Raw genomic sequence first — 23,582 nt, forward strand, 5'->3', positions numbered from 1 at the left:
CCACTCCAATATTCTTGCCTAGAGAATTCCATGGACAGAGGAGCCTGGTGGGCTACAGTCCATGGGCTGCAAAGAGTCGAACACGACTAAACAATTCTTTACTAAAATAAAACAAAAATGCTAGTCTAATTTATTTAACTATTTAACTGCTTTAATTCCTGTAGCCAGGAAAGGATGCAGGTAGGCAAAAGCAAAAGTAAGCTGTTTTGTCCTTTTATATCTTATTATATTATGATTCTTACATTATTTCTTTCTTTACAACATTCAGAATGCACATTCATCCATACATCCTAAGACTCTGCCTTGCAGAAACCTTTAGAAAAAAGGTGGTTTCGGAACAGCTCATGTTACTCCCTTAAATCTAGTGTGTACTGGGTGATGGTCTCCCTCAGGGATACACGCTGGTTCCTCCGGGAGGGAGCTGGTAAAAATCCTGATGGGAATACATTTGGAAAACATTTCAAGATGGTTCACATGCAACAGTTTCTGTTGCAGTTTCATTTGCTAATAATACTTTGTGAGCATCATATTATCTTATAATTTCAAGCAAAATCTCACTTATTATAATTAATAGGCGAGGCCTCCCTAAAACAAGAAAAGCTTCAAGTTTTAGAAAGTCATTTTATCTTGAAATCAGGGACACCACCACCAATGCAGTCAATTTAGATCTCCTTCACTACTGTCCACAGTAACTGGCACCAAAGCCAAGATCCTCCGTACCTGGTCCTCTGCCAAACGCGCGATTCCACTCCTCAATACCCCCTGCTGTGCGCGTTTCACAACATTCTAATCTGTGTTTTTGTCTCTTCTAGGTTTTAGTGCCTGACAGGTATTCACTTGACTACAGTCGTAGACTCTCTGAACTGACTTCCCCTAGAATGGCACTCCCGACTCAGCCAGATCCACCAACACTGTCCAGCGATCAAGGAAAACATTCTGCCCGATGCTGAGGTGCCAGGAACACTCTCAGCTGGTAGCTCTTTCCATCTAATCGACTGATCCTGCTGTGTAACATGGGCTCGCATCAAGTATCCTTTCAGTCACTCATAAGTCCCCAACCTCAGGCACCACGAATGTCTTAGTTATGTATTAGCTAAATGGCAAGAACTGGTTACAGTTTTTTCAGAAATATACATTTACCCAGAAAGAGCAAACACCAGGTTTAATAACAGTTGAGAATGCGTCAGACGAATTCCCAAGTTAACACCCCCACTCTGTGCTGTGTGCTCCTAGTGTAATGGTGCCGAGAACTACAGGCGGTGGTACAGAGGTGGAATGATGCACCCTCTGTGCTCAAGCATCACGGAACCTAGTCTCATCATTTAGCTAATATGTAACTAACACACTCGTGGTATACCTGAGGTTGAAGAATATGAATAACTGAAAGAAAAGTTGATGCAAGCCAGCATTGCTCAGCTGAATTAACTGATTAGATTTAAACACTTCAATACAAACAGAACCCTGCATTTTTTCACCTGGTGTTTTACAAGACAAACTTTAGTAATAGTAACCTATTTTTTAAGTAGAATATTTTCATTGATTTCTGAAAGATATAGAAGATAAATCTGAAGTATATTTTTACAAGTATATTGTTTTGAATAGTAACCTATTGTTAAAGGTGAGTTTTCCCTGGAAATACAAGATTAGACTATTTTCTAAGTTTTGGACATAGTTGAATTATCTGCTCTCCCATTAAACAGTGAGCAGGAAATAGATTTCTATTCATTTTTGTATCCCTAGTACCCACCACAGTACTTTGAATGGATCTGGCACTTAATATATGTTCTTTAAAGAAATGTATAGATTAATGATGAAAACGATAAACAATCAACCATCTTTTCACACTCACACCCTCAGGTAGGTGTTGGAACTATAATATTCTAATTTCCCAAATCTGTTCCCCCAACACACAATCCCCACAGTCACTGCTAAACTGATTTGAACAACAATCTATTGGGAAGAGAAAAAAGGTAAAAGGAAATGAAAAACAATAGATATAAAAATAATATATTGCATCTATATTATACTAAACACATATAAATATGTATTATAAAAGTGTGGCAGTTCTTGCCACACTTTTCCTTATTAACTAATTCGTTTAGGAATTACTCATCTAATGCACACTCGGCATCACTAACTACCCTTAAAGAGTGCTATACGGGAAGAGATTTGGGAATTGGTGGGAAACTGTCTTCAAATATTAGCAAACATAGAAAAACAGCATTTGTTCTGCTACCAAAGGTACAGTTAGTGTTGACAGGTAGAAGCTGTAGCCAACAAGATTTCTGCCAATTATAACAGAAGTTTTCCATCAGCTGATCTGTCCACCAGTAGAACTATCTTCTGCTTTCCTGCTCAATTACTGCTCCCTACCTCCTCCCAATGTTCACCTGAATAATTTCTACACATCTTGCAGTTGCCCAAATGTAACTTCTTTCTGAAAATCCTCTCTGACCTTCCAATCTAGAATACTTACTGCTGATATATTTTTTAATCACTCCACATTTATGTGGTCCCTCATCATACATTGCTGCAATTATTTGTAAAACTGTCTCTGGCTATTGGTCTTCCCCATTAGACTCTAAGTTCAGTGAAGGCATGGGCTATATCTTTCCTGTTCACCCTTGAAAATCTAACCCCAAGGATGTAATATCTGTTCAGTAACTGTTTTGCTTGAATGAATAAATGGATGGATTACATTGAGAATCAGGACCAGGTAACTTCCATAGTGTCTCCAAATTTTTTAATAGCCTTGTAATAGATTTTTATGAAAACTTTATTCTTAAAGTTATGCCTGGGGCTATAGACCTTAAAATTTGAATTTTAAAATGGAAATAACCTTTCCAGGTTATTTAAAGATTAATTATGTAAAGTGTACCTGTCACCCATGTACTTCTAATGAGTTTAATAATCAGCAAAGTATTGTGAAATTTATCTTATCCTAAACTTCAGAACTCTGCGTTATCTGATTCAAAAGGTACCTAAAGAACAAGAATGCAAGAGTTTCTCTCATTAATTAACCAAAAAGTAAAATAAATGAATTCCATAAAAAATACATTTACCAGACACTGACACTCAATTGTTTCTTATCATGCTGTAAGGTTTGCACATAAATGAACTAAGAAACTAGCCAAATAGTTCAAACAGGTCCTATCACTCACCTTCTGACTGGTTCACTCACTAACTACACATATACAGAACATTCTATCGTACCATGAATCCACGGTTCACACATTTAATGTCCACCTGTTCACACACACTTGCATCTCCTAAGAAATCAGGATGCTTTCCTTTCATTATAATGGGTGACTCAAGCATGGAACATGGTATTTTTCCTTCCAGTTTCAAGACCACTTGAGACAAGAGGAAATGGGTGTTGGGTGACTTTGCTATGGATTTAAGGCACAATGTTACCCCTTATACATAAATCAATCACTTTGGAAACAAACAATAAGCTCCACCTATGACTGATTTTACTCATATTATAAATATCATATCCAATGGCACTGCTATCTACCAACTTTTTGAAAAATACAGGGTAGGCAAATGGGATGAAACTTAAAAGTTTAGTAAGAAAGTTTCACAGACTTAGCAGAACTTTCAGACGTTCAAACTAGAAAAAAACACTAGAATTGCTCAACCACAGTGACTGAACTTAACCTAGCCCCTCATAACTGCATCCAGGCAGGGCTGTGTTTAAATGGCTAAAGTCTGATTTCCCAACTCGGCAGTTCAAAGCTTTCAGCACAAGGGGTACAGGCTTCATGGCATCACCTATGGCTCAGATTTACAAAGGGCCAGAAGAGCAGAAAAAGAGCAGACCCTGAATGAAAGCTTTTCATCAGAGGCACAGAAGCAAATGCTAGGAAAGAAATGGGAAAATGGATACGTGCACTTAATTATCAGTGAAAATGAAAAGTAAACAACAACACAATGCCACACATCCATGGGAGCAATTGCCTCCAATTTTGGATGAAACTGAACTAAAGGCTGTTGAGGAGCGTAAAAATAGATTTTTACGTAGAAGTCATCATAAAGTCAGTGTGTTTAAGTCTGAATTTTACACAAAATATACCCTGCCCTTATTTTCATGACAAAATAATATTTTACTGACTTTGTACCAAATGTGAATGATCTAGAGAAATGTGTTTAATCGGTCTCTACGTATTTCTTGAAAGCTTAATCTGTGTCATTAATGCCATTAAACCCTGTCTCCACAGAGCCTGTTGAGTGGTAGTGAAGCAGATATTTAATACACACACACATACCTTTATATGACTAACACACACTGTGTTAAGAACTATGAAGAAAAGCAGAATGAAGAGAAATAGAGAGATATAATTTAAATCAGCAAGTCAAGGATGTGACATTTAAGCCAAAAGTTTGGGGGAAGGAGGGTGGAAGGGTGTGTGCTTGCCCACAATGGGAGATCCTTCAAGCCAATTAATACCCTTTACAATTGAAGGACAATACTTATTCCGTTTTAACAGCAATCTAAGAAGTAACATTTAGGTTTAAAACCCACTCTATTAAATACATCACATGCAACTTTAGAACAAATGCTAATTATTATAAATATAAATTTTTCTCTGATATTATAAAACTAAAGGTATTTCATTCATCACATAAACAAATTTCAGTTCATAAATTAAGAAGATAAATGAATATGTTAACAAAACAACCACTCAGAAGAATTTTTTTTAAGATAATGACTTAAATAACTACTGCCCTAATACTTAAGATACTTGTAAATATATCTCTTTATCTTGGCAGGTGAGATTTCACTTTTATTGTTTACTGATTTTCTTTTCATTACTTGGCCATTATCTTATGTTCCCCCTAGACTTTAAAAAGGGAAAGTTTACAACTATGGAAGCAAAGCTATTGGACAAGTTAACATAGGAATGAGTTTTGTTTTCATTCATTACCTTTTCTGGATTCAGTCTCACAGAGCTCAGTTTCCAGATAAAATGGGAGAATCATGCCCTCTCGCTTTCTCCTCCTGTCTTGTCATCAAGGTGTCTTATCTCTCCACACCACAGGCACTGTCCATCATCGCCTTCTCTCTCACAATCCTGTCTCACCCTTTCCCCCTGGCATCCTGCATTCTGCCCCAAGCTTCCCAGCTTACTACATTCCTAAATTATTTCCCTTCTGCATATTTGCTTGCCTTTGTGTGCACCTGTATTCATAATCCGTCATTAGTTTAGGAGCAAGAGAATATATGATCTTCAAAGTTGTCAATGAAAATAAGAAACTACACTTTCTGCCTTTGCTTTTAGTCAATGCACCTGAAATACAAAAGATCACACTGAGTCCATTCCAGAAGTTCTGAATATTCATCTGCCCAGTTTCTCCCTTTTCTGATGAGTTTATACACCATGAGATCAGCAAAACGTTCACTAAAAAACAAAAATGTGACTTGCAAATTACAATCTGCTTAAATATCTGATCATTCAGCTGTTAAATGATTTGAGATTTGTTTTTAAGTCTGCCTAAAAAACCTTCGAGCATGCTGTCGCTTCAGTCGTGTCTGACTGTGTGACCCCCATGGACCTTAGCCCACCAGGCTCCTCTGTCCATGGAACTTCCCAGGCAAGAATACTGGAGTGGGTTGCCATTTCCTTCTCCAGGGGACTGTCCCAACCCAGGGATCAAACCCAAATCTCCTGCATTGGCAGGCAAATTCTTTGCCACTGAGCCACCTGGGAAGCCCCTAAAACTTTTCCTAAGCACTTGCAAATAAGACCGTGAAGAAAAATTCTAAGACTGAAATTTAAGGGCCAGTCTTACTATACTTCATTTTGTGCAAGAATTCAAAATGCAGAGTGGAAAATTCTTCTGAATAGCTATGGTAAAATTATTCCTGGGAAATAATGCAGTGTTTCTATGGGTCAGGCAATATTTTAAGTTGCTCACAGTAGTTTATTTAATCCTCACAACAACCCTAAGAAGCAGTACTGCTCCATGTCACTTTACAGGTCAGGAAACTGCAGATGGAGAAATTAAGCCACCTGTTCAAAGTCACTCGATGAGCCAGCAGCAAAACCAGGAGCAGGGGTCCAGCTCCACAGCCCTTTTATTAATCACCCAGCCAAGCTGCACAGCTTTTCTACACCACCAGTGGACCTCTGTGCCCCCAGAAAAGGCTGAAATCCTAAGTCAGGAAATCTAAAGCGATACTGGAAGAGCTACCAGGTGCGTGCCAATACCCACTTCAGCAAGTGTTGTTTGGACTGAGAAAAGCTCGGAATCACAGCCTTTCTCAGGCCCTCCAGAGCTAAGAACATGGCAGGTCTTCTCAATTGTCCAGATACTATTTTATGTTCTTCAGTTAGATTTTATAGTTCTCCTCATTTACCTCTCTCCGTTTTGAAATGTAACCCAATTAAGACATTTGCAACTTGAGGAAAGGACATTTTCAAAGTTGAAAACACTATATACATGCATAAAAATTACTGTTTACTGTCATTGTTGACTTTACAAATGTTACCTTTTTCCATTAAGAGAATTGTTAAATTTTTATATAGTCAAGCATGTCTAATTATTCTTTTAGAGCTTCTGGATCTCCAATTTTAAGAATAACTGTTATCCCTATGTGGTATATACAGTCTCCTGGATTTTTTTTAAGATTTTAAAATTATTTTTTTGTTTACATTCATATCTTTAATCCATCTGGAATTCATTTTGTAGATGGTTTAAGATTCAGGTCCAATTTTATTTTTACCCTGAAGGATGGCCAGTTATGTCAGCACCATTTATTAACTAATATAACTTTCTCCCACTGACTTAAACCAAAACTTTTATCATATATTAAATTCTTATACACATTAGAGTCTATTTCAGGATTCCCCCATTTAACCTACTGATTATTTTATCTCTTAAATATCAATTCCATATTGATTTCATTTCAGTGGTTTTATACTATGTTATAGTAACTCACAATGTAAGTTCCCCTTCACTGGTCTTTACTTTAATACTTTTGAAGGCTATTTTCAGGCATTTCCTTGCCATTCAAACTCTAAGATCATTTATCCATACTTCAAAAAATATTATTGGATTCTAATTGAAATTGCATGATATTTGAGTATTAATTTTGGGAAAGTTGTAATTTTTATCTATTGACATGTTCAGCCAAAGATATGGCATGCCTGTATATTTCTTCAGATCCTTTTAATGATTTCAGTGTTTTCTTTATTGTCATTACCTGGTTTCAAATTTGTGATTAAAGCACTTAAACATTGAGAAAATTGTCATTTTTCTTACTAATAATTCTGTTTATGAACATATAGATAGAAATTTAATTATTCATCTAATCTAATTGATATGACTATCGCTAAGTTTCAGAAATTCTAGGAAATGTGACAACATGGCTGAACTCATTGGAAAAAGCTAGAATTTGATACAGGAGAAAAGAACACTTAGTTTCACGCTCAAAACTGGACAAATTTTATCCCTTAGTGAAATTTACAATTATTATAATCCTATCTGATATGGTTACAGGAACATTATCTTTGTATATTCTCGACATTAAAGACATTATCTAAAGTAAAATATTTTCCAGTGCTGCTAGAAACAAAATCTCTGAATAAAATCATTGTGAAGTATCGCTAGATTCTTACTTGACTAGAAAGTTTAGAAGCTTCCACAGCATGTTCAAAATCTGGTCTTCCAATTACAGCAGGCTCTTTATTCATTACTCCTTGCCCTTTCTTGTATTCAGCCTAAAATGAATAAGAAAATATCAGATATTTCTATTTTCCAGCAAAAAATTACACTGAGAATAGCCAAAATAAAATTAATAGACTGTCAGCCCATAAAAAAATATTCCTTATAACTCACCAAATTCTAAAATGCTGACTGCTAAGAAGAAACTGATTTTATAAAAACAATGTTTTTTATAGTAAAATAATTACTAAGCTTGAGTCTGTGAATCCAGTCATCATCATCATTATGTTTATGTTATCCAGGAGGAATTTCTAGATAATTAAGACTCTGCATTCTGCATACACATGTCTTTTATGTTTAGTCTTAGTAACTGATCTAACCCCATCTGGTTAACATGCAGCTGAATTTAGTAAATAATTATTTATTTTTAAGATGAGTACAGCCTATGCTACTTAATCATTTGGTTCAAGTTAAGTCATCATTTTTTAACCAGAATGTAAGAAATGTTTAAGTAAAATGGTATTTGCCAAGATGGATGTCTTAGGGAAAAGAAAAACAGCCATGATGCACAGGAAATGTGCATGGGTAAATGCTGACTAACAAGAACCCGCACAATTAACAGGAACAAGATGGAAAAAAGGCCAAAGTGAAGTTCTCTGGGACAAGATGAGAGACAATATGGAACCAGATGAATGACAAGCTTGACTCTCAGGCCGAAACACGTGAATGTTATCTTAGGCCTGAGCAGTATTTATTTTTTTTTAAAGTATTACAACACAAGCCATAGTCAAGTGTGATCAATTTCTGTACATATCCAAATAATTTACACAAAGAGATAATTCAGATAAAAAATTGAGATGTCATTAATTCAGATTGACACATTTCACTAATTAAATTAATCACCCAACTACCAAAGCCATGCTTTCAATTCTGCTCAAGACAAGAAAGAGAGATTACATCGCTTATGATCTTGGAGATCTGTGTCGCCATCTTGATGTCTGGTCTGTCAAGCTCTGCATTATACATGTGGGTGTCCTGTACATCTTTTCTATAAAAAATCTGATGGAAGAGACAGTTTTGATCAAAAAAAAAAAGAGAGAGAGAGAAAGGAAATGAGTAATGTCATACAGCTGCTAGCTTTAATGTCCCTAATGTAATTTATCCTCGCCATAATCATCTAAGAAAGTCACTGATTATAACTTAAAAAAATTTTATTATGTGCAACATTTATTTTTTTTATTATACCAATGACATTGACATTATTGCATATGAACTGAATTCATACAACATAAAAAATATAATTCCAAGACCATGGCACAAAACGAAGCTTATAGGATTTTACATATACTACCCTTAAAAGCATGTCATTATGGATAAATGTAGATAGGCATATTCACATATAGAGTGTCCTCAATCAAGGGCATTAACTTGTCGATCACATAGTCTTGACTCCCAATGGATACAGGATAAGCTCCAGTACACAAATATAGAGAGTCATTTCCTGGGGTGAGGGTATGTGAAACTCTGGAATTCTGTGCCTTGTACACTCCCAGCCACACCTTTCTCTTCCTTTCCTGATTGGACTCTTCAAATGCCCCTTATCTGGGAGGCCTAGTGATGGGTGCTGATAGTTTTATTCCAGTAAATATCATTGCAATGTCTTGATCCTCCAACAACAAAAGGATTCACATTAAGAAATAGCCAACAACAACAACAAAAGAAATAGCTGTCCTCTGAATGCACATTAGATACAATCAAATCAAAGTATAGAAAACAGAGATTTAAAGATATATATATATATATAGCCAAATATGCTTCAGGTGACAGCTGCCATTCAGAATAACTTGACTGACAAATGGAAGGAGAGACCAGAAGCCAACTCATATAACCCATGATGGGCAACATCTCACTGTCTACCTGCTTCTCTATTTCCTGAGACTAGTCATGGACTGAAAAGATGAAGTTCTATTGCAAATTCACCAGTGGGTGGGCTGGTCAACTTGTCCATTACATTAGAGTTTATTAAATTTATAATGCAAAGCATGTAGTAATGGTCATTTTCAAAATGTCTTCACTTTTTCAAGACATAAAAGGTAGAACACAGAAATGTACAACTGAACACATAAAGAATGCACAATTAACTGCATTTGTACACAACAGGTGTTTCTTTTTCTTTTCTCTTTTCTTTTGGCTGCACTGTGCAGCCTGTGGGATCTTGGGATCTTAGTTCCCAGACCAGGGATTGAACCCACTCCTTTGGCAGTGAAAGCTTGGAGTCCTAGGGAATGCCCACAAATTTCCCAAAACATAATCTTTTTTTTTTTTTAATAAATTTTTGGCTGCATCACACAGTTTGCTGGATCTTAGCTCCCTGACCAGGGATTGAACCCTCCTGCAGTGGAAGCATGGAGTCTTAACCACTGGACCTCTAGGAAATCCCTCAAAACAAGTACTTCTAATATGTCTGCAAACTTTCTGCAGTAGCATCATCTAAAGTACTTATTAAAAATTTAGATTCCTGAGGTCCATCCTCAATCCTCTGTAACAGAATTTTGCTAAATGGGGCCCAAGAATCTGCATTTTAATGAATTCCCCAGTTGACCACTAAAAATCAGTGTTCTAGATAATAGTGATGCATCTTGTTATCTTCCTTTCAACCCTACAGTGTTAAAAAAGATGTGCTTTTTTACTTCTTTAAAAAATAATATCAAGTATAAGGAATGATAATGTGTTAATACTTTCATAGGCTCCCTAATGCATTATATTATTTTATTTCAATGAAGCATGTATATACACTTCTATTTAAGACCATGCATTGGCTTCACCATTGACTAAACTATGTTTATAATCATGAGCCTGTCTGACAAGTGAACACAGCTTAAATATAATTAGCATAATTTTGGCAAGAACGTCTGTTTTCTTCACCGCTTCTATTTTCATAGGCTTAACAAGCAATTTTAAGTCAGGTTTGTGCACACAGGTAGCAAAAGATATAAGCTGAAAACTGAGTTATTTGGTTGGGTAAATTTAAAATCTTCAGGGATTTAAAATAAGCCAATTTTGATTGGTTTCAAAAAGCAACACACTCATCTACAAATGATGGCCAATCAACCTCAGGCTGCACAGAGTTAAACACAAGCTGTGTAAACAAAAACGGACTCTCAGGTGAAAACAAACCAAAATTACTACCCACCTACAAGCCTGTTTCTAAGTTACTACATTCAGATGAAAAGCCATGGGGGGGAATGTCTTTTTGTTTATAAAAGAGTGAGTGTAAAAATGGAAACCCTTACTTTTTGAAAAGAGCTGCAACCTCTCAGAAATCTATGCTTTACATGGGTTTCCTAATTATATGCTGTTCAGCCTAATGACTGCGTGGAGAGAGGTGAACAACACAAAGGCGGCGGGACTGGGACAATGAATGGGGCCCCATCATCCATGTAAATTGCAAATTAGATGCCGGCATATGTGACTCAAAACAAATATTAAGATTGACATGAGCTGCTCATTCAAACAAGCGGATACCATGGAGAAAAGCCCAGGGGCCTGGTCACTACAGATCTCCCAGGATATCAAGGCTTGGGGATGCTCCCCAGGAACGGGGGCTGATGCTGAGGCACACAGAGCCACAAGCTCCTGCTCTGCGCTCCCTGCAAGGATGCCTGAACACGGGTGGTGTAGAGACAACGTGGCCTGAGCAGACTACTCACGTTCCTCCACCTCGCCTGTGACTTAGGGCTGAGGGAAACTCATCTGACATTTCTCAAATATCTGCACTAGGTATTTCCTCCCTTCTTCAGCCCATCCGAATAATCCAAACCCTAAATGCAGTGTTTTCTGAAGAATCAAACCTTAAATGCTCACTGAATTGGAACAATGGGTGGGCTCCCATTCTCCAGGCAGTCTTCTCATGGCAAGATGGTGTTCTATATAAAACTGCTTTGAATAAGAAGAAAGATAGGGGTTCCTAAAAGTCATCAACCCAGGACAGGTGCTGGCCTGAGGGCCCATGATTTATTTTACCTCATTTTAAATTAATGTTTTGTTCCCTAACGTGTCCTCAGAGGACAAGAAGAGAATGAAAAAGAAGGCAGAGGGAGGAGCAATGAAATGGGAGGGGGCAAAGAGGGAAAAAGGAAGAAGATGGGAAAGGAGCTGGAGAAATAAGAAGTCATTTAAGACAGTTTATGATGTCAGTGAGTGAAAGTCAGTCATGTCTGACTCTTTACGACCCCATGGTCTACACAGTCCATAAAATTCTCCAGGCCAGAATACTGGAGTGGGTAGCCTTTCCCTTCTCCAAGGGATCTTCCCAACCTGGGGATCAAACCCAGGTATCCCACATTGCAGGCAGATTCTTCACCAGCTGAGCCACAGGGAAACCCAGTTTATTATGTACCAGGTACATATTAAGGACATCATATTCACTGCCTCACTCACACATTTCTTAAATGAATGAGTCATAAGGATTTATATTCATTAAGCCCAAGTTGCCTTTATTACTCTATTTCAAATTTTTTCTTAATTTAAACTAGTTATTCTCACTAATGAACATTAGACTAATTCTAATAAGTTCCACAAAGGAAACAAATGGACTTTTAATGAACACTGCACTAAACCAACCAAATGATTTTACGGAAAAATATATCTCAACAATATTTTAGTCTGTTCCCAGGAGGAAAATGTATATTTCTCAATTTCTTTAAATTTCTTATTATAGCTTTCAATGAAGTTTCATCCTTATTTTCTATAAGTCTTATATAGGTTAAAACACAACAATTATGACATTAATATCACATTTAAATATTTATTTTGTACTCAAGATAAACTGCTCTATATTTTAGCAGTATGTAATATTTCCAAAAAGACCAACTATGGCTTCTTCCTCAGAAGTACTGAGAATTATTACTTTACATGCTTGATCTCTTTCTCCTGCCTTTTTATTTCCCCAGTGAATTTACTTCTTTGCCCATTTCCATTCATCTGTATCATTTTCCTAAATTACTCCTTTGTTCCTTTGTAGTGGACATGTGTATGTTTTTTTCTTTTTAAATCCACCTTTTGCTGTTGTTTTAGTCACTAAGTCATGTCCAATTCTTTGCAACCACGTGGGCTATAGCCCATTAGTCTCCTCGGTCCATGGAACTTCCCCAGACAAGAATCCTGGAGTGAGTTACCAATTCCTTCTCCAGGGGATCTTCCCACCCAAGGAACTGAACCCTCAAATCCTGCATTGCAGGCGAATTCATTACCACTGGGAAACCCAAAAATCTTCCAGGTACTTTTTATTTGGAAACTGCCCCTCCCCCTCCCTCCCTCCATGTGACTTGGTGAGGCTATCAGCAGCAGCCTTCCTTCCTGGTGACAGGAGTGGCCACGTGACAGGCTATCCAATCAAAGACCCCAACCCTCTGGAAACTAAAATAGAGGGCAGATACATAAACAAGCAAGGTCAGAGTCATTAATGGATCTGAGGCTGGGGGAGAAAGAACTGCTGTCCTTTCCTCTGGGATCGGCGGCAGTGAAGATGATTTAGTTTTGAAAACACCAGCCTTGAGACCAGCTAGACAGATCTGATCTGCAAATGAAGTCATGGAGAAGAAAGAAGAGCCAAGAGACAGGGAAAGAAGGGGGTCCTCACAACACTGTGGAGCCTCTGGAGCCAGTTACACCTAAAGGTAGCTCTACGCAAACCAATAAATTCTCATTTTTCGCTTGAGCTAATGTGAGATGGATTTCTGTTACTGAATCCACAAACTCCAAACGTAGCCTCCATTTCATATGTTTTTCTGCAATGTCAACTCTATTCTTTATTGCCTCCAATAAAGATTTTAACTCTATCACCTGAAGCTAATATAATATTGATAGATCAATTATAGTTAAGTTTTAAAAAATTTTAATTCTATCAAAATCTGTCATGGAATTTCTTCTTTATATTACCATGTTCACTTACCCTCTCAGCTTGCATTTTCATCTCATTTTATTGTCTTTTAATTTCAGTTTATTCCCCCCTAATAATCTTTCTACTTTCATTTCATAAGGCCATGTTTTTGCATGTTCCTTACATTCATGCAGTTTATTGTGATACACACAGTCAAAGGCTTTGGCATAGTCAATAAAGCAGAAATAGATGTTTTTCTGGAACTCTCTTGCTTTTTCAATGATCCAGCAGATGTTGGCAATTTGATCTCTGGTTCCTCTGCCTTTTCTAAAACCAGCTTGAACATCTGGGAGTTCACAGTTCATGTATTGCTGAAGCCTGGCTTGGAGAATTTTGAGCATTACTTTACTAGCGTGTGAGATGAGTGCAATTGTGTGGTAGTTTGAACATTCTTTGGGATTGCCTTTCTTAGGGATTGGAATGAAAACTGACCTTTTCCACTCCTGTGGCCACTGCTGAGTTTTCCAAATTTGCTGGCGTATTGAGTGCAGCACTTTTACAGCATCATCTTTCAGGATTTGAAATAGCTCAACTGAAATTCCATCACCTCCACTAGCTTTGTTAATAGTGATGCTTTCTAAGGCCCACTTGACTTCACATTCCAGGATGTCTGGCTCTAGGTGAGTGATCACACTATTGTGATTATCTGGGTCGTGAAGATCTTTTTTGTACAGTTCTTCTGTGTATTCTTGCCACCTCTTCTTAATATCTTCTGCTTCTGTTAGGTCCATACCATTTCTATCCTTTATCGAATCCATCTTTGCATGAAATGTTCCCTTGGTATCTCTAATTTTCTTAAAGAGATCTCTAGTCTTTCCCATTCTGTTGTTTTCCTCTATTTCTTTGCACTGGTCGTTGAGCAAGGCTTTCTTTTCGTTCCTTGCTATTCTTTGGAACTCTGCATTCAAATGGTAATATCTTTCCTTTTCTCATTTGCTTTTCGCTTCTCTTCTTTTCACAGCTATTTGTAAGGGCTGCTCAGACAGCCATTTTGCCTTTTTGCATTTCTTTTCCATGGGGATGGCCTTGATCCCTCTCTCCTGTACAATGTCATGAACCTCCGTCCACAGTTAATCAGGCACTTTGTCAATCAGATCTAGTCCCTTAAATCCATTTCTCACTTCCACTGTACAGTCAGACGGGATTTGATCTAGGTCATGCCTGAATGGTCTAGTGGTTTTTCCTACTTTCTTCAATTTAAGTTTGAATTTGGCAATAAGGAGTTCATGATCTGAGCCACACTCAGCTCCTGGTCTTGTTTTTGCTGACTGTATAGTGCGTCTCCATCTTTGGCTGCAAAGACTATAATCAATCTGATTTTGGTGTTGACCATCTGGTGATGTCCATGTGTAGAGTCTTCTTTTGTGTTGTTGGAAGAAGGTGTTTGCTATGACCAGTGCGTTCTCTTGGCAAAACTCTATTAGCCTTTGCCTTGCTTCATTCCATACTCCAAGGCCAAATTTGCCTGTTACTCCAGGTGTTTCTTGACTTCCTACTTTTGCATTCCAGTCCCCTACAATGAAAAGGACGTCTTTTTGGGTGTTAGTTCTAAAAGGTCTTGTAGGTCTTCATAGAACTGTTCAACTTCAGCTTCTTCCGTTGGGGCATAGGCTTGGATTATTGTGATACTAAATGGTTTGCCTTGGAAGTGAACAGAGATCATTCTGTCATTTTTTAGATTGCATCCAAGTACTGCATTTTGGACTCTTTTGTTGACCATGAAGGCTATTCCATTTCTTCTAAGGGATTCCTGCCCACAGTAGTAGATATAATGGTCATATGAGTTAAATTCACCCATTCCAGTCCATTTCAGTTGACATTCACTCTTGCCATCTCCTGTTTGACTACTTCCAATTTGCCTGATTCATGGACCTAACATTCCAGGTTACTATGCAATATTGCTCTTTACAAAAGCCTTGACTGTGTGGATCACAATAAACTGTGAAAAATTCTTAAAGAGATGGGAATACCAGACCACCTGACCTGCCTCTTGAGAAACCTGTATGCAGGTCAGGAAGCAGCAGTTAGAACTGGACATGGAACAGCAGACTGGTTCCAAATAGGAAAAGGGGTACATCAAAGGTGTATATTGTCACCCTGCTAATTTAACTTATATGCAGAATACATCATGAGAAACGCTGGGCTGGAAGAAGCACAAGCTGAAATCAAGACTGCCAGGAGAAATATCAATAACCTCAGATGTGCAGATGACATCACCCTTATGGCAGAAAGTGAAGAGGAACTGAAAAGCCTCTTGATGAAAGTGAAAGAGGAGAGTGAAAAAATTGGCTTAAAGCTCAACATTCAGAAAACTAAGATCATGGCATCTGGTCCCATCGGTTCATGGGAAATAGATGGGGAAACATTGGAAACAGTGTCAGATTTATTTTTTTGGGTTTCAAAATCACTGCAGATGGTGACTGCAGCCATGAAATTAAAAGACTCCTTGGAAGGAAAGCTTTGATCAACCTAGATAGTATATTAAAAAGCAGAGACATTACTTTGACAACAAAGGTCCATCTAGTCAAGGCTATGGCTTTTCCACAGCCTTGGTCATGTATGGATGTAAGAGTTGGACTGTGAAGAAAACTGAGCGCCAAAAAATTGGTGCTTCTGAACTGTGGTGTTGGAGAAGACTCTTGAGAGTCCCTTGGACTGCAAGGAAATCCAATCAATCCATCCTAAAGGAGATCAGTCCTGGGTGTTCATTGGAAGGACTGATGCTGAAGCTGAAACTCCAGTACTCTGGCCACCTCATGCAAAGATTTGACTCATTGGAAAAGACCCTGATGCTGGGAGGAATTGGGGGCAGGAAGAGAAGGGGATGACAGAGGATGAGATGGCTGGATGGCATCACTAACTCGATGGACATGAATTTCAGTAAACTCCAGGAGTTGGAGATGGACAGGGAGGCCTAGCATGCTGCGATTCATGGGGTCGAAAAGAGTTGGACACGACTGAGTGACTGAACTGAACTACATTCATGCAGGGTATCCCATGTGCCAGGTACTGTAGTTCTACACACTTTAAACACATGAATTTAGTAAATCTTCACCCCACCACTGTTGTGCCAGCCTGTACTCAACTCAGCTCCATCAACACTCCCTATCGAGGCTGGAACTAGTTATCCAGAAGAATCTTTTTTCTTGTATCACTCTTGGTTGGACTCAGCCAATAAGAAAAACTTTCAATTAGAAATTGAAAATGAAGTAAAATGGAAGCCTTTATTATCCATGTACAGCCAGACTGAGCACTTAGCAAAGGACTCCCAGTGACTCTGCAGCAAGCTTTTCATGTTTTGACAACAGTGATCTGAGATTCTTCAATAGGTGAGTTAATAAACTAGAAAAAAGCCAAACCTCCACCATGACAGTCCTTAGTGAAAGGCAATTATTTGGCGATGTGAAGATTGAGAACTGAGGGATGGCAGGCAGCATGGAAACCACAGACAGACACCTGTGTAGCCAAGGGCAAAGTGAGGAGATAGAGTAAGAGAAGTCAAATCCAACTGGCCCCAAACTTACTCATTCCCTTCACTACTCTGGTGAAAGTTAACACAATTCTTGGTGAGAAGAAACTGCTGGATAGGATAGGTTTGTAGGACAGAAGTGAATAGTATGATCTGTACTTAGTCATAATCTCAAAACACCAGTTTAGTCATCCTCAAGAAATTCTTTTGTCATAAACTCTCACATTAGGAAAGCTCTCTAAGTGTCATTAAGTAGGCACATGGACTGGAAATTCCATCTTAATAAGGCTTATTTCTGTTTAGGTATGTTTCATGTAAAAAAAACTATTAAATAATTAAGTTGTAAACATTATTTTTCAAAGAAAATATAAATCTCTGAAATATAAGTAAATGGAGGATCTGATATTCATCAGAAAACACATTTTTTTCAATTTTCTAAATGATGGAGCTTTATCATTATTAGCAGTATTATCATTGTTGATAAAAGCATTTTAGAGTTGATAAAAGTTTCCATTTTTATGATTAATTTTATCACCACCACAATCTTATGAAGAAAGCAGAATAGATATTATTAACTATTCTGCCTTAGAGATGAACAAAACCTAATACACCTATTTTAATACTAAATTCTAAAAGCACTATTTCTGTAAGTTACATCAGGGAATTACAGGATAATAAATGTTTTTCAAGTATCTTTTTAGTGATTTACTTATTCTTAAGATTTTTCTCTTTCTGATGGAATAGAAATTTTGTCTACTGATAAGTTTTGGGTTTTTTCCCCAATTATTTTTATTAGTTGGAGGCTAATTACTTTACAATATTGTAGTGGTTTTTGCCATACATTGACATGAATCAGCCATGGATTTACATGTGTTCCCCATCCTGAACCCCGCTCCCACCTCAATCCCCATCCCATCCCTCTGGGTCATCCCATTGCACCAGCCCCGAGCACTTGTCTCATGCATCCAACCTGGACTGGCGATCTGTTTCATACTTGATAATATACATGTTTTGATGCAGCTCTTTCAGATCATCCCACCCTCACCTTCTCCCATAGAATCCAAAAGTCTGTTCTATACATCTGTGTCTCTTTGTCTGTCTTGCATATAGAATTATCATTACCATCTTTCTAAAGTCCATATATATGTGTTAGTATACTGTATTGGTGTTTTTCTTTCTGGCTTACTTCACTCTGTATAATGGACTCCAGTTTCATCCACCTCATTAGAACTGATTCAGATGAATTCTTTTTAATGGCTGAGTAATATTCCATTGTGTATATGTACCACAGCTTTCTTATCCGTTCATCTGCTGATGGACATCTAGGTTGCTTCCATGTCCTGGCTATTATAAACAGTGCTATGATGAACACTGGGGTGCATGTGTCTCTTTCAGATCTGGTTTCCTCAGTGTGTATGCCCAGGAGTGAGATTGCTGGGTCATATGGCAGTTCTATTTCCAGTTTTTTAAGGAATCTCCACACTGTTCTCCATAGTGGCTGTACTAGTTTGCATTCCCACCAACAGGGTAAGAGGGTTCCCTTTTCTCCACACCCTCTCCAGCATTTATTGCTTGTGACTTTTGGATAACAGCCATTCTGACTGGCGTGTAATGGTACCTCACTGAGGTTTTGATTTGCATTTCTCTGATAATGAGTGATGTTGAGCATCTTTTCATGTGTTTGTTAGCCATCTGTATGTCTTCTTTGGAGAAATGTCTGTTTAGATCTTTGGCCCATTTCTTGATTGGGTCATTTATTTTTCTGGAATTGAGCTGCAGGAGTTGCTTGTGTATTTTTTAGATTAATCCTTTGTCTGTTTCTTCATTTGCTATTATTTTCTCCCATTCTGAGGGCTGTCTTTTCATCTTGCTTACAGTTTCCTTTGTTGTGCAAAAGCTTTTAAGTTTCATTAGGTCCCATTTGTTTATTTTTGCTTTTATTTCCAATATTCTGGGAGGTAGGTCATAGAGGATCCTGCTGTGATTTATGTCAGAGAGTGTTTTGCCTATATTCTCCTCTAGGAGTTTTATAGTTTCTGGTCTTATATTTAGATCTTTAATCCATTTTGAGTTTATTTTTGGTATGGTGTTAGAAAGTGTTCTAGGTGCATTCTTTTACAGGTGGTTGACCAGTTTTCCCAGCACCACTTGTTAAAAAGGTTGCCTTTTCTCCATTGTATATTCTTGCCTCCTTTGTCAAAGATAAGGTGTCCATAGGTACATGGATTTATCTCTGGGCTTTCTATTTTGTTCCATTGATCTATATTTCTGTCTTTGTGCCAGTACCATACTGTCTTGATGACTGTGGCTTTGCAGTAGAGCCTGAAGTCAGGCAGGTTGATTCCTCCAGTTCCATTCTTCTTTCTCAAGATTGCTTTGGCTATTTGAGGTTTTTTGTATTTCCATACAAATTGTGAAATTCTTTTTGTTCTAGTTCTGTGAAGAATACCGTTGATAGGGATTGCGTTGAATCTATAGATTGCTTTGGGTAGTATACTCATTTTCACAATATTGATTCTTCCAATTCATGAACATGGTATATTTCCCATTCTGTTTGTGTCCTCTTTGATTTCTTTCATCAGTGTTTTATAGTTTTCTGTGTATAGGTCTTTTGTTTCTTTAGGTGTATATACTCCTAAGTATTTTATTCTTTTTGTTGCAATTGTGAATGGTATTGTTTCCTTAATTTCTCTTTCTGTTTTCTCATTGTTAGTGTATAGGAACGCAAGGGATTTCTGTGTGTTAATTTTACATCCTGCAACTTTACTATATTCATTGATTAGCTCTAGCAATTTTCTAGTAGAGTCTTTAGGGTATTCTATGTAGAAGATCATGTCATCTGCAAACAGTGAGTTTCACTTTTTCTTTTCCTATCTGGATTCCTTTTATTTCTTTTTCTGCTGATTGCTGTGGCCAAAAACTTCCAAAACTATGTTGAATAGTAGTGGTGAGGGTGGGCACCCTTGTCTTGTTCCTGATTTTAGGGGAAATGCTTTCAATTTTTCACTATTGAGAATAATGTTTGCTGTGGGTTTGTCATATATAGCTTTTATTATGTTGAGGTATGCTCCTTCTATTCCTGCTTTCTGGAGAGTTTTTGTCAGAAATGGATGTTGAATTTTGTCAAAGGCTTTTTCTGCATCTATTGAGATAATCATATGGTTTTTATCTTTCAATTTGTTAATGTGGTGTATTACATTGATTGATTTGTGGATATTAAAAAATCCTTGCATTCCTGGGATAAAGCCCACTTGGTCATGATGTATGATTTTTTTAATATGTTGTTGGATTCTGTTTGCTAGAATTTTGTTAAGGATTTTTGCATCTATGTTCATCAGTGATATTGGCCTATAGTTTTCTTTTTTGTGGCAAAAATATGGAACGCTTCATGAATTTGTGTGTCATCCTTGTGCAGGGGCCATGCTAATCTTCTCTGTATCATTCCAATTTTAGTATATGTGCTGCCAAAGTGAGCACTACTGATAAGTTTTTATTAATGTTAAGAAAGTACATATATCATTCTTGAAAAGAGTATTATGTCTTTGGTTTCCCCTGATGAATACCTTTCTAATATACATTGAATTGATTACCAATATGGTATTTTGGGAAAGCTTACCACTCTAATTTCATTAAAATCTACACAGATCACATTATTTATAAAACTTAAAATGGCAGCTAAAATTTGTTTAACTTAACTTTAGAAGTACTGCTCTTCATGCCTCTGATAAGATTGATGAAAACTAATAATGTTACTGAGGTTTTCATTCCAAACCCATCTTTTGGAGAAAGTAACAGGATAGAATATCTCCAGTTTCTTTAATTACATTAGAAAAATTTGGCAGGGGTACATCCCTGAAGATACAAAATAAATAAATAAATAAAAGATGAGCTGTTTTTAATCATTTTTTGATAACAGTATCAACAAGATAGGTGGTTAAATGGGTTCAGGAACCTTGTGAATATGCCCTTCTGACCTAAATGCTTCTTAACATAGATTTCATATTGATTTGGCCTTCCTAGAAATCTAACTTCGTTTCATTGTTTTGAATTAACAATGATATCACCCTAAACTCTTAAATCACTCTTTAAAACTGAAGGAGGACCAAACAGAACTAGTATTTTCTGAACTGGCTCTTCAACAGAGCCCTTTACATATCATACCTAATTTATCACTTGCAAGAGCTCTCTGAGGTTGATTTCATTACCCCAATTTTACATATAAAAAAAAAAAACAGATTTGGAAGTATGTGTAACTTGTCCAAGGTTATCCAGGCAACATGTGGCAAAAGAAGCCTTTTATCCCTGGCCTGACTCCCAACTCCTTTTCTGACCTGTGTGACAGTGGAGGATATTATGAGAAATTATTTTTTCCTGTTTCATGATCATTGAACTTGAGGGTGAAAGAAAAGACCACTGCCCCCAGAATACTCTTCCCCTTGGAACTCTCAGTTATTCTGAGGTGGAAATTTAGTCAGCTAGTCACAAGGAATCTCTTCTCAGCCTGCTATTCACATCTCCAAAGGTATAAAGGACAGTCAGCCTCTAAAAGAAAAATGATTCCATCTGGCCCATTGATCAGTGTTCTAATAAAAAGTCTGACCAGAAAGGAGGTAGAAATTAAAAGCTTTGAACTGTAACTGTCCCAGTTTCTTGGTTCTCTAACAGATATCAGAAAGTTGACTTGATTTTGGTGAAAACATAAAAAGAAAAATCAAGGTGCTCACATGTATTGTTTCTAGGAAAATCAGATACACACGTGACAACATATTTTGTTTTAAATTAGTAAGTCATTAATATAGTGCAAAGAGACATTTCACATTATGAAAAGGTAATTCTGTTAAACTCTCTACAAATGAATTTCATTTTACTGAAGTCTTATGGGAGACACAGTTTTGTATTTCACGGAGATGCTGTGGCCTCACCTACTGAACCAAGACACGTTCTTGGTTTCCTGTGTTTTTCAAGACCCACAATTAAATTTCATATCGTAGGGACAACAAATGTATTATTCTAAGTGACTTGACTCTAGGGGAATATCAACTACTTCACAGGTAGAATACAAATATCATTCTCACTTTAAATCTGAGTAAACAGTCTTAAAGACTTTCAAAATCCCATTATACGTACAAACTTTGCATGTAAAGGTTGAGCCGAGGAGGCAGAGGAGTGTAAGTAAACACATCCTTCTCCCATAAGTACACAGTATTGAATGAAGGAGAAAGGGGCTTTCTACTCTATTCCCTCAATCCCTCAATCAAAGACCTTTTAAAAGAAAAGGCAGAGTTAAAATAATAACCTCAGCTCCACGGTGAGGAACTTCTGTATTTGAATTTCATTGAATTATAGAGTTAGATAGCATCTCCTGAGGGTCTATAAAGTGTCAGCCACCTCCCCAGACCACCACGACCACCCTCTAACCCACACCATTTACAGAAATTCAAAGTTTCTTCAGGTCAAAACAGTGGAGGCCCAGGGTCTCAGTTTTTCTCTCCCACAAGAGCACAGCATCCTTTGATCTGAAATCTAACGATAATCTATTTTGACCTATATTTTAAAAATTTCATTTAAAATCTTGACACAATAACCAGAGAGTGACCTTTAAGAGGGAGGCAGTAGATTGTAACAAAAAGAGTGGACTGGGGAGTTTGATTCTTCAGTCTCATTTTCTTCATCTACAAAATGGGAATCAGTACATGGATTCTGTGAGAACTGGAAATGATCAAAGCCTTGGCACAGTTCCTTGTGCACGGCAGTGCTCACTAAGTGGTTGTTATTATGGCTGTGATAGTCGTTGTGTAAGCAGAAGTTCTTATAAAGCCTCCCGATAAAATGGCCTTGCTGGTAATTACAGATATGTAGCTTCTTCATCTCTTATCAATCTTAAACCATCTTAGAAAAGCACTTTTGGTATTGGCATATGTTTATACATTTGAATTAAAATGTAAAACCTCACTCAGTTCTTACTTAAGCATTGACCTATTGCAATTTAATATCAGATGACTGTTGCCATCCTACAAAGAGATGCGGCACAGCTGGGGCTCTGGAGGCACAATTCAGTAAAAGAACTAAGTGATGGGGCAGAGCCTGTGTGAGATGACAAAGATGCTTCAGTTACTTTGCAAAGAAAAGAGAGCTTCCTGACCCAACAAAGGCAAACACTTTATCTTAACTGATTCTAACCCATAAAGAACCTGACAAACAGTTCCTACATTCCTTCTAGAAAGCAAAGAATTCATGATATGGAGACAAATAAGCTTCCACTACAATTTCAGGAAAAAATATTCTTCTAGGCCCCCAAGACAGTAGTGATAGCTGAGTAAAGACATGAAAGCGTTGATGTACTAGCTATCTTACAGCCAAAGAAGAAATGTGTTTGCTACAGGCTTGTTTCCTCTCTCTGGCCTTCTGCTTCTAAGCTGGCCATCAGGCATCTATTGTCTTCCTGCCCCTCTTGAGTCTTGTGACCATCTGCCCCCACACTCATTCCAAAAGAAATCGTAGTGG

At 37.4% G+C, this 23,582-nt stretch overlaps 1 protein-coding gene and 1 non-coding gene across 5 annotated transcripts in view; both read right to left on the reverse strand.

Moving 5' to 3' along the window:
• NEBL (nebulette) overlaps positions 1–23,582 on the reverse strand; it is a 365,699-nt gene that overhangs the window by 75,145 nt on the left and 266,972 nt on the right. For 2 of the 4 annotated variants that reach the window (XM_070472044.1, XM_070472042.1), the window contains 2 exons: positions 8,626–8,727; positions 7,623–7,724 (listed from right to left, as the gene is read on the reverse strand). The exons of the other annotated variants lie outside the window; for them this stretch is intronic. In XM_070472044.1, the coding sequence (XP_070328145.1) occupies positions 7,623–7,724; positions 8,626–8,727 (204 nt within the window). The remainder of the gene's footprint in view (positions 1–7,622; positions 7,725–8,625; positions 8,728–23,582) is intronic. 4 annotated transcript variants of the gene reach the window in all.
• On the reverse strand, positions 20,449–20,555 carry LOC139036884 (U6 spliceosomal RNA). The gene has a single exon (XR_011489738.1). It is a non-coding gene; the product is annotated as a U6 spliceosomal RNA (small nuclear RNA).

Source organism: Odocoileus virginianus, chromosome 9 (genome assembly GCF_023699985.2).
Source record: "Odocoileus virginianus isolate 20LAN1187 ecotype Illinois chromosome 9, Ovbor_1.2, whole genome shotgun sequence".
NCBI lineage: Eukaryota > Metazoa > Chordata > Mammalia > Artiodactyla > Cervidae > Odocoileus > Odocoileus virginianus.